The following is a 13673-nucleotide window of genomic DNA, read 5'->3' on the forward strand; positions in this document are numbered from 1 at the left end:
AACTTTTAACATTAAGAGAAACTATGTATCTTCATTCTAGTAAAACTTATTGTACTTTTAGAGTAACAATGTTTCGCTAAACTTTGATACTACCAAGACATTAAATTTCTTTATTCAAAAAGTCTGCCTGAAGGTTGTTTTAAAAAGCTGAGAGGTTAGTGGGTGAAGACCAAAGGGAGTGAAACAATATAGTTAATGCCCTTACTATTTCAGTTACACTGCATTGCAAGAATTCTCTTTTATAAATATGATTTATAAATACAGTACATTAATTTCAGAAGTACATAGGCTGTTGAAGTATGCTGATCAGCAGCTAAGTAAGGCGTAAAAATAAACCCATTGAAAATCAAGGTCACTGAACTCACAAGATTCCAGATATGGTACAAGGCGAGGACGTAATGTAATAAAACTTTTTAAAAAATAGTAAAAAATAAAGCAGACTTACAAGTTATTTCCTTTCAACGCTGCATGATGAAGAACATTAAAGCCTCTCTTATTTCGTAACGTCAGATCTAGGTGTGGAGAATTTCCTAGAAGTTCTAAAATTTCGATACTTTCTTTTCCTATAGCATCATGTAGTGCTGTATCACCGTATGAATCCTGAAAGCACATATAAAAATTAGGCTATACACATACGTGCAACACATATAGAAAGATTAAAAATACTTTTAGAAATTTCTCAATAATGTAATTAAGTCTTCTATCAAGATAACTTGGATTTTGGTACTTTTGAATAATTGTGCCACATGAGAATGAGACTATTTAATGGAGGCTACAAATCAGGCAGTAGAACCCAGAAGTTTTCACTTTACCTGAACATTGACATCACAGCTGTATTTGAGCAACACTTTCACACATGCTGCATGCTGCTTGTTTACAGCAACGTGTAGTGCAGAGCAACGGCCTTTATTTATAACATTGATTGAAGCACTTTTTCTCAACAACAACTCCATAATTTCAGGTTGGTTACTGCAATGAGAAACAGGATAACATGTACACAATATTTCCCTTTTTATTACTATTGGTGTACTGTAATTGTTTGATACAGTAAGTGATCCAATGCAAAATAAAATGAGAAGTGAATCCCTTGTCAAATATAGAAAACTCTAGTAATTTTCCTTACTACAGCATAGCAAAGACCTATAATTATGTGTAGTACAGTAATTATGTAGCGTAAATAAATAGAATTTTGAAGAAACTTCCAAGATCACATGAAAAATCTCAATTAGATAAGTAATACCAGAGATTCCTGAATATCTTTTATGCTTACCCAAATGCAGAATAATGTAATGCCACATCTCCATCATCATCTGCTATTTCCAAAGATGCCTTGTGCTCCAAAAGTAGTCTTACGATATCCATGTGGCCTTGGTGACAGGCAACTTGCAAACAAGTTTTGCCAGAACTTCGTCCATCTACCTGCCATTGCATGATGATTGAAAATGTTAAAAAACTTTTCTGAATGGACACCATTTAGTCACAATAATAAATATCCTATAATGTGCAGTTTCTAACACAGTGAGAATATAATGCTTACTTTACTAAAGGAGAAAAAATGTCAGAAGCATAAAATATCTGTTAATTAGTTTATTCTTGTGAACCATGACTACCTTATCAGGATGTTTGGCTAAGAGATGAGACACTGCCTGCGTGTGACCTTGTGCTGCTTCTCTGACCAACTGGTCAACGACAGAACTATCCTGCTCAGTGTCCAGAAGCTGGTGTAAGACAGACGCCAACGGACCTGGAAGGATAACATTTCATGGTAACATATTTATAAACTGATCCACTGAAACTACAGTCAAGTAGTATATTTAGTACCAAGGTGTGCCAGCAATACTAGACATCTATAACAAGAAAATGTAGCCTCCTATACTCACTAGCATGCTCATGTCTTTCATTAGCTCTCATGGTGTTATTGTATTCAGCATTGCGAGGAGCCAGTGAGACACACAGGGGGTTGAATGTCCACGTTTTGCCTTCCACATTAACCCGCAGATCACCATCTGGATAGACTCTTGCTATCACGCCAGTTTTGCCAAGAGCCTAGTGCAAAATCAATGTACTGTAATTTCTAGCCTAATTAAAAAATGACAGTAACATTTCATAATATCCACAAGTAAATTAATACATCTGCTTCAAAGGAAATCAAAGGACATCTTAAAAAAAAAAAAAAAAAAATGGTTTTTAATTCTTTTTATAACATCATTGTGTATTAAATAAAAAAATAAACCTCACACTACTTACGCCTTTCATATAATCAATCCACTCCCCATGACCTTTTTGGTATTCCTTAACTTTGGTAGCATCTGATATGACAATCACCACATCTCCTGGAGAATAAGTGGTGACTCTCGCTAATGCTCGAGGATGAATGGTCCAGCGGGTTGCGTAACCCTCATACTGAACCCTCACATCTCCTTTGTCGGTTATACGGTGAACAATGCCCACTTTATCTAGGAACTTGAGATTCAAAATGCAATCAGTTAACTGAGATCATGCAACAACTATAACTTATTCACTGTAGTTTCAAAAATACTTCAAAAGATAAGGCAAGTGTCTTATACTCACCTCTGCCATCTTATGATTCCATCCTCCGTGCCCTTCTTGCATTGTACGGAGTTCGTCCACGGTCACCACCACACGAACCCTCTCTCCAACAGAGAACGGTACATGACGGGGGGAAGTTGGTATAGCTTCCCCAACATTGCTAGATTCTGTATGAGAAAAAAGTACAAACAGATATAATACATGTACGTACATGATATGCAAGTACAGATTAGAAAAAAAAGGAATCATTTTCCTAGCATGCTAAAGCTGTACTGGATTTCATGTTCATACCCACAATAATTCTGCAAATAGTTGTTATTCATTTTCAATCTTACGATTAAATCCTGGGTATGAGAAGTTCATAAAATTCTCAATATGAGATTTTCTATGCTTTATTTGCTATTCATACCTCTTTTTCTTCTACTCAATCTCTTGGTGGGACTTTTGATTTTAATATGCCTTTTTCAGGTACTTCTTCTAACAATCAATGAATGGTTTGTTTCCTTATTTGTTGTGATCTGACTGATGAAACTTTGGCTGTCAAACTGTGCACTGGGGCGCTTTTTGCCATTCAATGCTATCACTAAATGATTTGTTTTGTCAGATATTATACTGCATGAAAAACAACATGAATCCATGATGTTATTGCTAGCTCTAAATTTAAACCTATTTGATTTGTGAAGACTGCTTTGATATTCTTGGTATGTCAGTCTGATCTATAAGTGGTTTGATAATTTCATGTTCCAATACTTTGTACAGTCTAGTTATAGTATCCTGGATGAAGAGGAGCATGATAGCATGCTCTGTGGAAAGACTAGATTTTTCATTTACACATTAAATGATGACCAACGGTTCACTGTGCTGAACAGTTAACCAAACTGAATTATCTAATTTTGAGAGTTGTCTACGTCAAAGAATTCAACATTGTGTGTCACTATATGTCTGAGTACACTACTTATAACAAAATTCAGTGATAAGGAGTTTGCCTGGGTTGCAACTAATATCCAGAAACCTCAGCTATGGGAGTTTATGTAAAATATCACAAACTTTCAAAGTTTTGTACCTTAAAGTTAAGAAAATTAATCCTTCACTCTTTCCTGTGGGCAGGGGCACTGATAATATTGCAACAGACATCAGCTCACAGGCAAAACCATATAAAAGTTTTTGCAATATGTGTTGATCAAACTGCTGTACTGACAAAATAGTTACAGTTCAACTTGCCATCTTCATTCAGTAGATTTTCCTGTTACTGAAGAACTTGTACAGTAAGCAATAGAAAGAAGTTCTAAGGATATTTTTGTGGTGGAAGATGCTTTAGGGTGCTTCAGCCCACAGTGAAAGAAACAAACTGCAATGGGCAGAACCTGGTTTCAATTACGCGTGTACGATTCATCTCACTAAAGCAAGCACCATTCTTTTTTTTAGGTGTATCATTCATCAAGTCACTGTCAGTCAGACCATTTTTTTATTCGTATGAAAAGTCTTAAGTGATTTTGTCCATCATTATGATGCGTGGTTATGAGATCCTTTAATTAGAAATGAAATAGCTATCAAGGTTATGAAAGGAAGTCAGTACCACTATTATTTAACATTCCTTGTTTAAATCACAACCCATCTTTAAGTCAAGTTCCAGAAAACACACTAATTCATTCCAGAGATACAAAGCTACTTGCTTTGTTTGGCTAATATGTGCAATAATACTGCACTCAAGCAGTAATATTACTGATTATCACTTGTTTGTTTGTATGGTGTTTTTATGTTGCATGGAACCAGTGGTTATTCAGTAATGAGACCAACGGCTTTACGTGACTTCGAACCACGTCGAGAGTGAATTTCTATCACCAGAAATACATATCTCTAACCCCTCAGTGGAATGCCTGAGAATCGAACTCGCAGCCACTGAGGTGGCAGGCCAACACAATACCGACAATGTCACTGAGGTGCTTGACTATCACTGAGTATACAATTATCATAGTAATAAAATTACAGCAATCAATTAATATTGTACTTGGCTGCACTAGCAAATACAGAATCATTAAGAGAAATGGTGGCTCACCAACTGATACTAAAATCAAAGTTTGGCTTAATCACAAAGGCTGCCCAGTCCTGAATTTCACCCAGAAAGTTACTGTAGAAATAATGAAGTACAAGTAAGATTTAAATGTATAAAGCAACAAAAACATAAGCAAGAAAGACTTACCTTCAATTTTGCCAAGGACAGGAAGATGATCAGTATACACATGACCATTGGTAGCTGCCTGAAGGACTTTTAGATCAACTTTTCCCTTGTGCCCCACTCTGTAGACATTAGTGGAGCCACAAACCCAAGTGACGTTGGCAACTGATCTGCCAGACTCATTATCCCAACCCCTTATCTCTGTCACTCGTCCACATTTACCTGAAAAGGGTTTCAATAGGTTCAGAGGCAACAAGTTTTGTGAAATGCTGTGACAATGCATTAAAAAGGAGGAGGAGACTGAGAGAGAGAGTGAAGCAGGTGAAAATATGAGAGGTTTAAGTAATCTTGGGGTTTTCTTTCTGTCTGAAGGACTATAAACAACATAAGGAAGCAAAAGGTATACAACAATCATAATTCTATCACAACTGTCCCATTAAATATTATTATATCATTAGACAAAAGATGAACCACTATTCATGTGGAATAAGCCTACAGGGGGCACTGACCTGAAATTCAAGCTTCCAAGTCAATTGGCCCTGTAAGTTTGTTTCATATGAATAGGGGTTTAGCTTCAGAATACTAATAATATAATATAACTGACAGAAGTACAAATATGGTTTTGTTATCTTTCCACAGTATGACTTCAGACATTTAACTCACCTTCCCCTCCATCCTGATTTCCCCAATCCCAGTCAGGACCCCTGATGACTTTTGCACCACGAATATCCCCTGGAGAGGTATTTTGGAAGCATTCTTTCTCTGGCCAATTTCCACGCTGAAAGTAACAACCATCATCAGTAACAACCATCATTAGTATTTGCCCAGTGAGGGACGTTTTTAAATTAAAAAAAAAAAAAAAAAAAAAAGCGTCACCATCCATTACTATGCATTAGCAATTGCTTCTTTCTTACATGGATGAAATTTCTTCATAAAGCTTATGCCACTTCAATACTATTTGTTTTTCATGCAAATGGGGACTTGTACACAATTCAGCAATTAAATTATGAATATGGCAATGGCCATTATGCTGGATAAATGCATAAGATAACATTACTCCTACAGTATAGGCTGTCAGATTCTACAGAAATTCATTCCCATGAAAAGTTCACCAGAAACTGTTGAGATACTCAAGAGGTTTACTGTGTGTATACATAGTGAATTCTTAAATGTAGTATACTTGTTTCAGTGAAACTGCTGCTTTGCTAACAGTGTCAAGAATACAGAGATAATGTTCTCATACTCACAAAATGTATAAATGTCCGTGTTATTTCCAAATACATTGCTGTCATTATATTGCCCTAATGGACACGTCTACATGCAAACCCAAGCATAACAATGAGTCCAACAACACGAAATGTTTTATGTAGTCTGTTGGATGCTGGAGGATGAAAAACTATAGTATTTCTATGCCTTGGCTTGCTGGCATAAGGCCAACCAAGACTTAACAACAAACGCAAATTACCAAGAATATATATTTGTTCCGATACGTAATACAAACCATCGGTCCTTTAATAATAGGAATGTAACTTGCGGCAGCTGGAACCGGTCGTAAGCTTCGAACAAGGGAGTTCGGTAGTTAACTGCTTGTCTGGCAGTCAGTGCACCGCGCGACTGGGAGGTGAAGAATCACTTTGCTTTCGGCCTTGCTGGGTGACAGATGTGTTCTCTTCTCTTTGCCCGCCATCGTCGCATGCTTCGTACTTCAAACTTTGGTTTGCCTTCTCTTACTAGTGTATTTGAGTGAAAATCCTTAAGTAGTTGTGACTTTTGTATTTTCATTTTATTATGGATTCTCGTGAGCTGGAGAGTTCCCCACACCCCCCCATCAGCCGCAGATGCCCTGGTGTGGAGGGCCGTAAGTGTGGGGCCTTCTGCTCCTTTCCTGAAGTTGACCCTCATGATTTATGTGCTCGGTGTCGGGGGCGCGAATGCTCTCGCTCCGAGCCCTGTGATATTTGTTGTGTGTGGTCGGAGGAGCAGTGGGCGCGATTTGAGGGGAGGAGGAAGCGACGTAAGCCTTCCAGGGAGTCAACGGAAAGTTTTCCGGCTACTCCCCTAGTCTCGGACACGTCGCCTCTTTCCTCCCTCCATCTCAACTCCCGCATATGGCTCGTTCCCCTTCGGGGGGGTTTCTCGCTCCTCCTCTTCGCCCGATCCGTCGAGTGTGAAGGAGGGGGCGAGATACCCCGACATTCAGTTGTACTCGGGGTCTTCCGTTCACTCGGGGTGGGACTTGTCCCCCCCGGGCAAGGGGGAACCTCCCCTACTAACCCAACCTTTGCTCCCTCAGGTGTGCCTGCCGCGGGTGACGACCTTGGCCAGGTTTGGTTCTCGCTGGGTCTCCATGGGACACCGAGTGTTCGGGGGCTATTGCATCACCTGGCGAGTGGCTCTGCTCCGGTAACACACGGCCCGGTAACCACCACTACCACCACCGTCTCGACCCAACCAGGGTATGCCGCCCCTCCTCACCTGGTGTACACTCAACATGTAACCATGGTAACACCTTCAGCTGCTGTCCAGGCGCCGCTTCCAGTATTCTGAGGAGGGTCGTGACTCCGCCGCCCGGGTTCGCCGCTCTCGCCTCAGCCCCCCAACTTCCGGTGCCACAAGAGCTCGCCCCCTGCCTCCTGCCATCTGCCGTACCTGGACCAACCCCTGCCGACATCATTCCGGCCTGTGGTGTTGCTGCTCCAGTCGTGGGTCCTTCCGGACAGGTGCAGCCGGGCCGTGTTGCTTCGGCAATTGCCCCGGCTCCGTCCTGGATGGAGTCCTCACCCGAGTGGCTGGGCGTGAGGCGGCTCTGGGTCTTCGCAATGGACCGGTGCGGAGTTTCCATCCTCCTCTCTCTTCCCAGGGAGATGGTGGACGCTGCAGTGGAACGACGGCGCACTGACAACAATGACCGTTTAGTACACCAGGCAGTCTCGAAGGCGGCTGGGCAGCCTCGGCTACTGCGGCCAAGCCCAAGAGTTTGGTTAGCACTTCCTCTGCGGGCAAGACGATCGCATCATCGAAGCCCAGAGGAAAGACTCTGCCTTCAACTTCTTCAAGGAGCGACTGTCACCAGCCCTCCTTCTCCCGAGGGAAGAAGAAGTCGAAGAGAGGTGGGAAACTCTAAGGACAGTGTTCCTCCTCACCTGCTGCCGGAAGTGGGGGGGTGCCTGGCGAGCCATTGGGCAACATGGCAGTGCTAAGGAGCGGAGACCTGGATAGTAGACGTCCTTTGGGAGGGGTATCTACTACCCTTAGAGTCTCGGCCACCCCTCACCTCCAACCCGGTCCACCTTCAGACTTACGTTTCCGGATCATCCAAGGACGTAGCATTCGGCAGGAAGTCCAAGCCATGCTGAGCAAAGGAGCTGTGGAGATCGTCAGGGATCGGTCACCGGGCTTCTACAGCAGTCTTTTTCTGGCGGAGAAGTCTTCGGGGGGATGGCCCCCGGTGATAGATCTCTCTCCCCTGAACCGATTCATTTGCCAGTCTCGGTTCACGATGGAGATGGCAAGCTCCGTGCTCGACTCCATCCGGGAGAGCGACTTCATGCTTTCGGTGGACTTGAAGGACGTGTATTTCCAGATACCCATTCACCAATCCTCCAGGAAGTACCTCCGCTTCATCTTCGACAGGACGGTGTACCAATTCAGGGCACTTTGCTTCGGTCTCTCAACCGCCCCACAGGTGTTCACGCAAGTGTTCACTATAGTGTCTGCTTGGGCCCACTCGTCAGGGATACGTCTTTTGAGGTATCTCGACGACTGGTTAGTCCTGTCGAGTTCCAGCTCGCAGTTGCTACGGGACAGGGATCAACTCCTCGAGTTCTGCCGCAATCTGGGGATCGTGGTAAACTTCGAGAAGTCAGATCTCGAGCCCAAGCAGAGGATGAAGTACCTGGGTATGCTGATCGATACGGTAGCAGGACGAGTCTTCCCCGCAGACTCGCGGATCAGCAGATTCAGGGAGGCAGCCAACCAGTTCCTGTCTCAGCAGGAACAGCCAGCTCAGCCATGGCAGGTCGTGATCGGCCACCTGTCGTCACTCGAGAAGTTAGTCCCTCATGGGCGTCTTCACCTGCAGTCTCTCCAGTGGAGACTAAAGGAGAGTTGGTCACAGGCAAGAGACCCGCTGTACTTCCCCGTGTCCCTCACGGAGGAGGTGAGGCTGGACCTAACCTGGTGGCTGGATGACAGGAACCTCGTAAGAGGAGTGCCTCTCCGCACTCCCCCCCCGGAGATGTTGCTGTTTTCAGACGCATCAACTGAGGGATGAGGCGCACACCTGGAGGAGTTGCTGACTGCAGGCGTGTGGGATCATCACAACAAGCACCTTCACATCAACGTACTGGAGCTCAAGGCAGCGTTCCTCGCTCTCAAAAGAGTTCCAGGACCGTCTGATGGGACACTCGGTGGTGTTGATGTGCGACAACACCACAGTAGTGGCATACATCAAGAAACAGGGGGGCCTAGTGTCCCTCCCGTTGCATCAGTTGACGTTGCAGGTGCACAAGTGGGCCGTGGCTCACTCAGTAGAGCTGTCAGGAATGTAGTAGCAGACAAGCTCAGCCGTCAGGATCAGGTGATAGGGACCGAATGGTCCCTACACCCAGACGTGGCAGAAAGGCTCTTCAACCTGTGGGGGCGTCCAGTCGTAGATCTGTTCGCCACCCGGCACAACAGGAAACTTCATATTTTCTTCTCGGCTGTGCTGGACCCATGGGCAGCTGCAGAGGACACTCTTCAACACCCGTGGGACAACCTCTTCGTCTACGCCTTTCCCCCGTTCTGTCTGATTCGCAAGGTGGTCAGCAGAGTGCTGGTCACCCCGAATCTCCGGATGATCCTGGTGGCTCCCAATGAGACCATTTGGTATCCGGACCTGCTGGCTCTGCTTGCGGAAGCACCGAGAGAGATTCCCCCTTGGCACAACCTTCTCGCCCAGCCACACATGGAACGGTACCACCAGTCAATCCAGTCCCTTCGTCTTCACGGCTGGCTGTTATTCACCATCTCTTGCGAGCGAGAGGCTTTTCTCGCTGAGCAGCAACAGAGATGGCTGGGTATATGAGACAGTCCTCTGCAGCTGTGTACCAGGGAAAGTGGGCCGTCTTCTGTGGTTGGTGTCGTAGACGGGGTCTATCTCCTCTCAGAGCCGCTCTTCAGCAGGTAGCGGATTTCCTCGTTTTTCTTCGCCGAGAGAAGCTCCTCTCCGTCCCCACAGTCAAAGGATACAGGGCCGCCTTGGCCCTGGTCCTGAAACTGAGGGGAGTGGATATCTCGAACTCGTTCGAGATCTCCCTTCTCATGAGGAGCTTTGAGAGGTCTTGCCCACCCAGGGAACTCAGGCCCCAGGGGTGGGATGTGACTCGTCCTTAGGAGTCTGACTCGAAGTCCCTTCGAGCCACTCAGAGAGTCGTCAGACAGGGATCTGACCCTCAAGACCCTCTTCTTGCTGGCCCTGGCATCGGCGAAGAGAGTAGGGGAACTTCATGGTCTTTCCTTCGACGTCAAGCATACCAGGGGATGGGGATCTGTGACGCTCGATTTCGTCCCGAACTTCGTAGCAAAGACTCAGAATCCTTTGGTCCCTGACGACCGGTTCGAGTCATTCACGATTCCCTTCCTTTGTCCGAGAGCCCACAAAGTTAGAGGCATTGGTCCTTCCCTTGTGTTCCGCAAGAACTTCTCCATGGCGCAGGTCTGAAGGCGGGTGGGGTCTGGACCAACCAGACCACCTTCACCTCCTTCTACCTTCGAGATATAGCCCACAGGTCCTTTGACACTTTCCTTGGGACCCGTGGTGGCTGCTTAACAGGTTGTGTAGCTTATCCAGCACCCGAGCAGACAGAACGGCATCGCATCCTTGTGTGACTGCATGAATGGATGAGTGAATGAGAGTGTGACTGGCTTCTCTTCCCCATCTTTTTCTCCCCCTCTACCTATGGGCAGAGGGACGCGGTCGTCACTACGCTGGAACAGGAGACCGATGCAGGTAAGCTACTCGACCGAGCTCCATCCTATCCCTTTCATTAGGGATAGGAGCGATTACCCACCACTTCCCCCAACAAGGCGGGGGGGAGTGGAAGCCAACAAGCGACAAACCCATGACTTCATATTGCCTCTTGCAATAAGAACAAGTTCTTGCTTGCTAGTTTTAAGAGGTACGCTGGCCTTCCTCTTATTACTTGGGTCCAGAGGTCTGACCATTGATCCTGCGGTACATACCCCGATCATTGGGCAGAGGCTAGGATCCCTCCCTCTGCTCTTACAACCAGGGAGGGAATGAAGGTTAGACAAACACCAGTCTGTTCATAGACTCTGATTCCACCCACCAAGAAGTAAGTCTTCCTATTGTTAAAGGACCGATGGTTTGTATTACGTATCGGAACAAATAACAATTTGTCGAAAATTGTATTTTTCCTAACTATACAAACCTGAGGTCCTTTACACATAGTCCCACCTCATGCCACCCCTCACTCTGTTTTTCCTGGGCCTAAAGCAAAGTGATTCTTCACCTCCCAGTCGCACGGTGCGCTGACTGTCGGACAAGCAGTTAACTACCGAACTCCCTTGTTCGAAGCTTACGACCGGTTCCAGCTGCCGCAAGTTACATTCCTATTGTTAAAGGACCGATGGTTTGTATAGTTAGGAAAAATACAATTTTCGACAAATTGTTATTTTAGGTTACCTGTATTAGCAACTTATAAAGGACGTCTCGAGCAGGCACTATAATACCTCTCACGTTTGACGAAACAAGTATGCGGAGATTAGAGAATGCTAATGACACTGTCCCACCAAAGCCTACGCATCATGGCTGTAGCACGCAGGCTAAGAGGGAAACAGACAAGCATTAAAGGTCACCTTTCTATCGAAGGCTCTGAACAGAGGGAAGGGGCTGGTGACCTAGTTCCGATGTTCATTCAAAAAATGATATCAATTTCAGAAAATAAATATGATTGTTTAAAAATAATTTCACTCCAAGCCTTTTTTTTATAAATGTTTTCTTGGTAAAAGTTCATTAGGGCGAGTTTCTTTTATTCCGATTTATTTATTACATAGTAATGGTGATGGGAGTGCGCTTACGTAAAGGTCTCCACGAGTTTAAAAAAAGATGTATCGATATGAAAAGGTGGGCGCTATCGATTTACGTTTATGACGTACTACAGGCAAAATCATTCAAAGAATTTACAATATTATTTATTCAACCACTCGAGTCCAAATTAATATATAAATGACACAAATGCATGATAACTTTCATAATTCAACAATAGCAACTAGAATAAGTTTACGACAACGAATTCGCCGTTTCCCAAGATATTAGAATCGTTAGGTTTTGTACCTACGTAACTATAAAGACACTACCTACTACTATGAGTGTCCGTAGCAAAATATGTGGACATGTAACAAAATATCCGCTTTGTTCAATTATGAATTTTGAAATCAAATGCAACTCAAAATTTCAACCTCTATCCTCTAGCGAGGAAGAGAGCTCAAGGTATTCGTAAGTAGAGTCAATATCAACTTAGATTGTCGAGCGTAGGCCGATAGGGGGATCTGTGATCTGTTCAGAAAGGAATTCAAGTCACTTGTCTCCTTCTTTGGCTACCCCCTCACACACCCCCCCCCCCCCTTTATCTTGCTGTTGATACATTATGTCCACACGACAAAGCCTCAGTGAGATAAGACATTCGTTCAGAAGAGTTTCCCAAAGACCTTCAGTCCTATTCCCTTCTAATTGGAGACAACACTATGTCTATAGCTGCTTACCAACGAGACTTTGGCATGAGACAGGACCTTCTCAATTGAAAAAAAAGAGCATCAATTGTAGGTTTTACAATAATAATTAAAAAGGCTCAAGTTTTCGTTGACACATATCTCGAAAAAGAAAAAAAATATAGCTTTAGCCCAGAAGTATATACAAGAACCTTGTTTTATACGAATACTACCAGTATCGTTTGTAAGTTAGGTTTTTCTAAGTATACTCCTCGAAATAATACACCTCAAAAAAGAGTAGACTATATCTATATAAACGACTGATCCAGAGTATAACGACTACTTCTCTATATTGCTTCCAACAGCAGGGAACCAGATCACTGTAACCGATACAATATCTAACTGGTGATCGAAGAAGAAGATGGTCTCCCAGTCACGGTCGTGAAAGGTCTACTTAAATGTCAACGCTCATAATACATTAGTTCAGGAAATATCCGCCTCTTGAGCCTTTAGATAACATTTTAATAAGTCTACTACAGTACTACAATTTCGACTTGGCTGCAACTTACTTATAGAGCCTTCGTCCAAGATGGTGCTCTCTGATCTTTTATCAAGTTGCTCGGCCTACGTACGAAACCTGGCCTATACAAACCGCCCCCCCCCCCCCCCCCCCCCAACTCCATTCTTCCAGGAGGGCGACCCGGAAGAGTAGAAACATTAGGTATACGCCATGGGAAGATGGGGACATACGTACATACATTGTACACAACACAAAACTGCTATACGTTTAAATGTTAATAAATATAAAACAGACGTGATTATCGTAATAAAAGGCTTCAGTTAATAGTTTTTCTATATGGGAGATGATCACGCGATGGGCTACCACAGCAGGCCTTTTATGCATCGATTGCTTCAATTTAAAGATAAAGAAAAAAAATGGGTATACAGCGAGTGATATTCGAGTGGTTTTTTTATAAGGTTCCAGATAAAAATATAATATCTACGGATCTTTTTCAATCATCTAGGCATTTTTTTTTTAAGTAAAGCAGCTACACACCCTTTACAATGCCTCTGGAAGATTAAAGCAAAAAAATATACTTCAAAAGAACTAACTTTTCCTCTCGAAACCGTATGCGTATGTTTGGATACCAAATATTGTTGGAACACCCCCTCCCCCCAAAAAAAGAAAGTAAACCATTTTCTCCTGTTGATAGACTATATATAAAAATGCGTG

General features: G+C 43.8%; 1 protein-coding gene across 1 annotated transcript in view; it reads right to left on the reverse strand.

Annotated features, from left to right (window-relative positions):
• LOC135197732 (E3 ubiquitin-protein ligase MIB2-like) overlaps window positions 1-13673 on the reverse strand; it is a 152614-nt gene that overhangs the window by 7752 nt on the left and 131189 nt on the right. Inside the window, 10 exon segments of the mRNA XM_064224783.1 lie at window positions 446-600; window positions 813-969; window positions 1271-1419; window positions 1611-1744; window positions 1881-2046; window positions 2248-2463; window positions 2572-2717; window positions 4751-4948; window positions 5390-5449; window positions 5452-5504. Of these exon segments, the coding sequence (XP_064080853.1) occupies window positions 446-600; window positions 813-969; window positions 1271-1419; window positions 1611-1744; window positions 1881-2046; window positions 2248-2463; window positions 2572-2717; window positions 4751-4948; window positions 5390-5449; window positions 5452-5504 (1434 nt within the window).

This window comes from Macrobrachium nipponense, chromosome 21 (genome assembly GCF_015104395.2).
Source record: "Macrobrachium nipponense isolate FS-2020 chromosome 21, ASM1510439v2, whole genome shotgun sequence".
NCBI classification, from domain to species: domain Eukaryota; kingdom Metazoa; phylum Arthropoda; class Malacostraca; order Decapoda; family Palaemonidae; genus Macrobrachium; species Macrobrachium nipponense.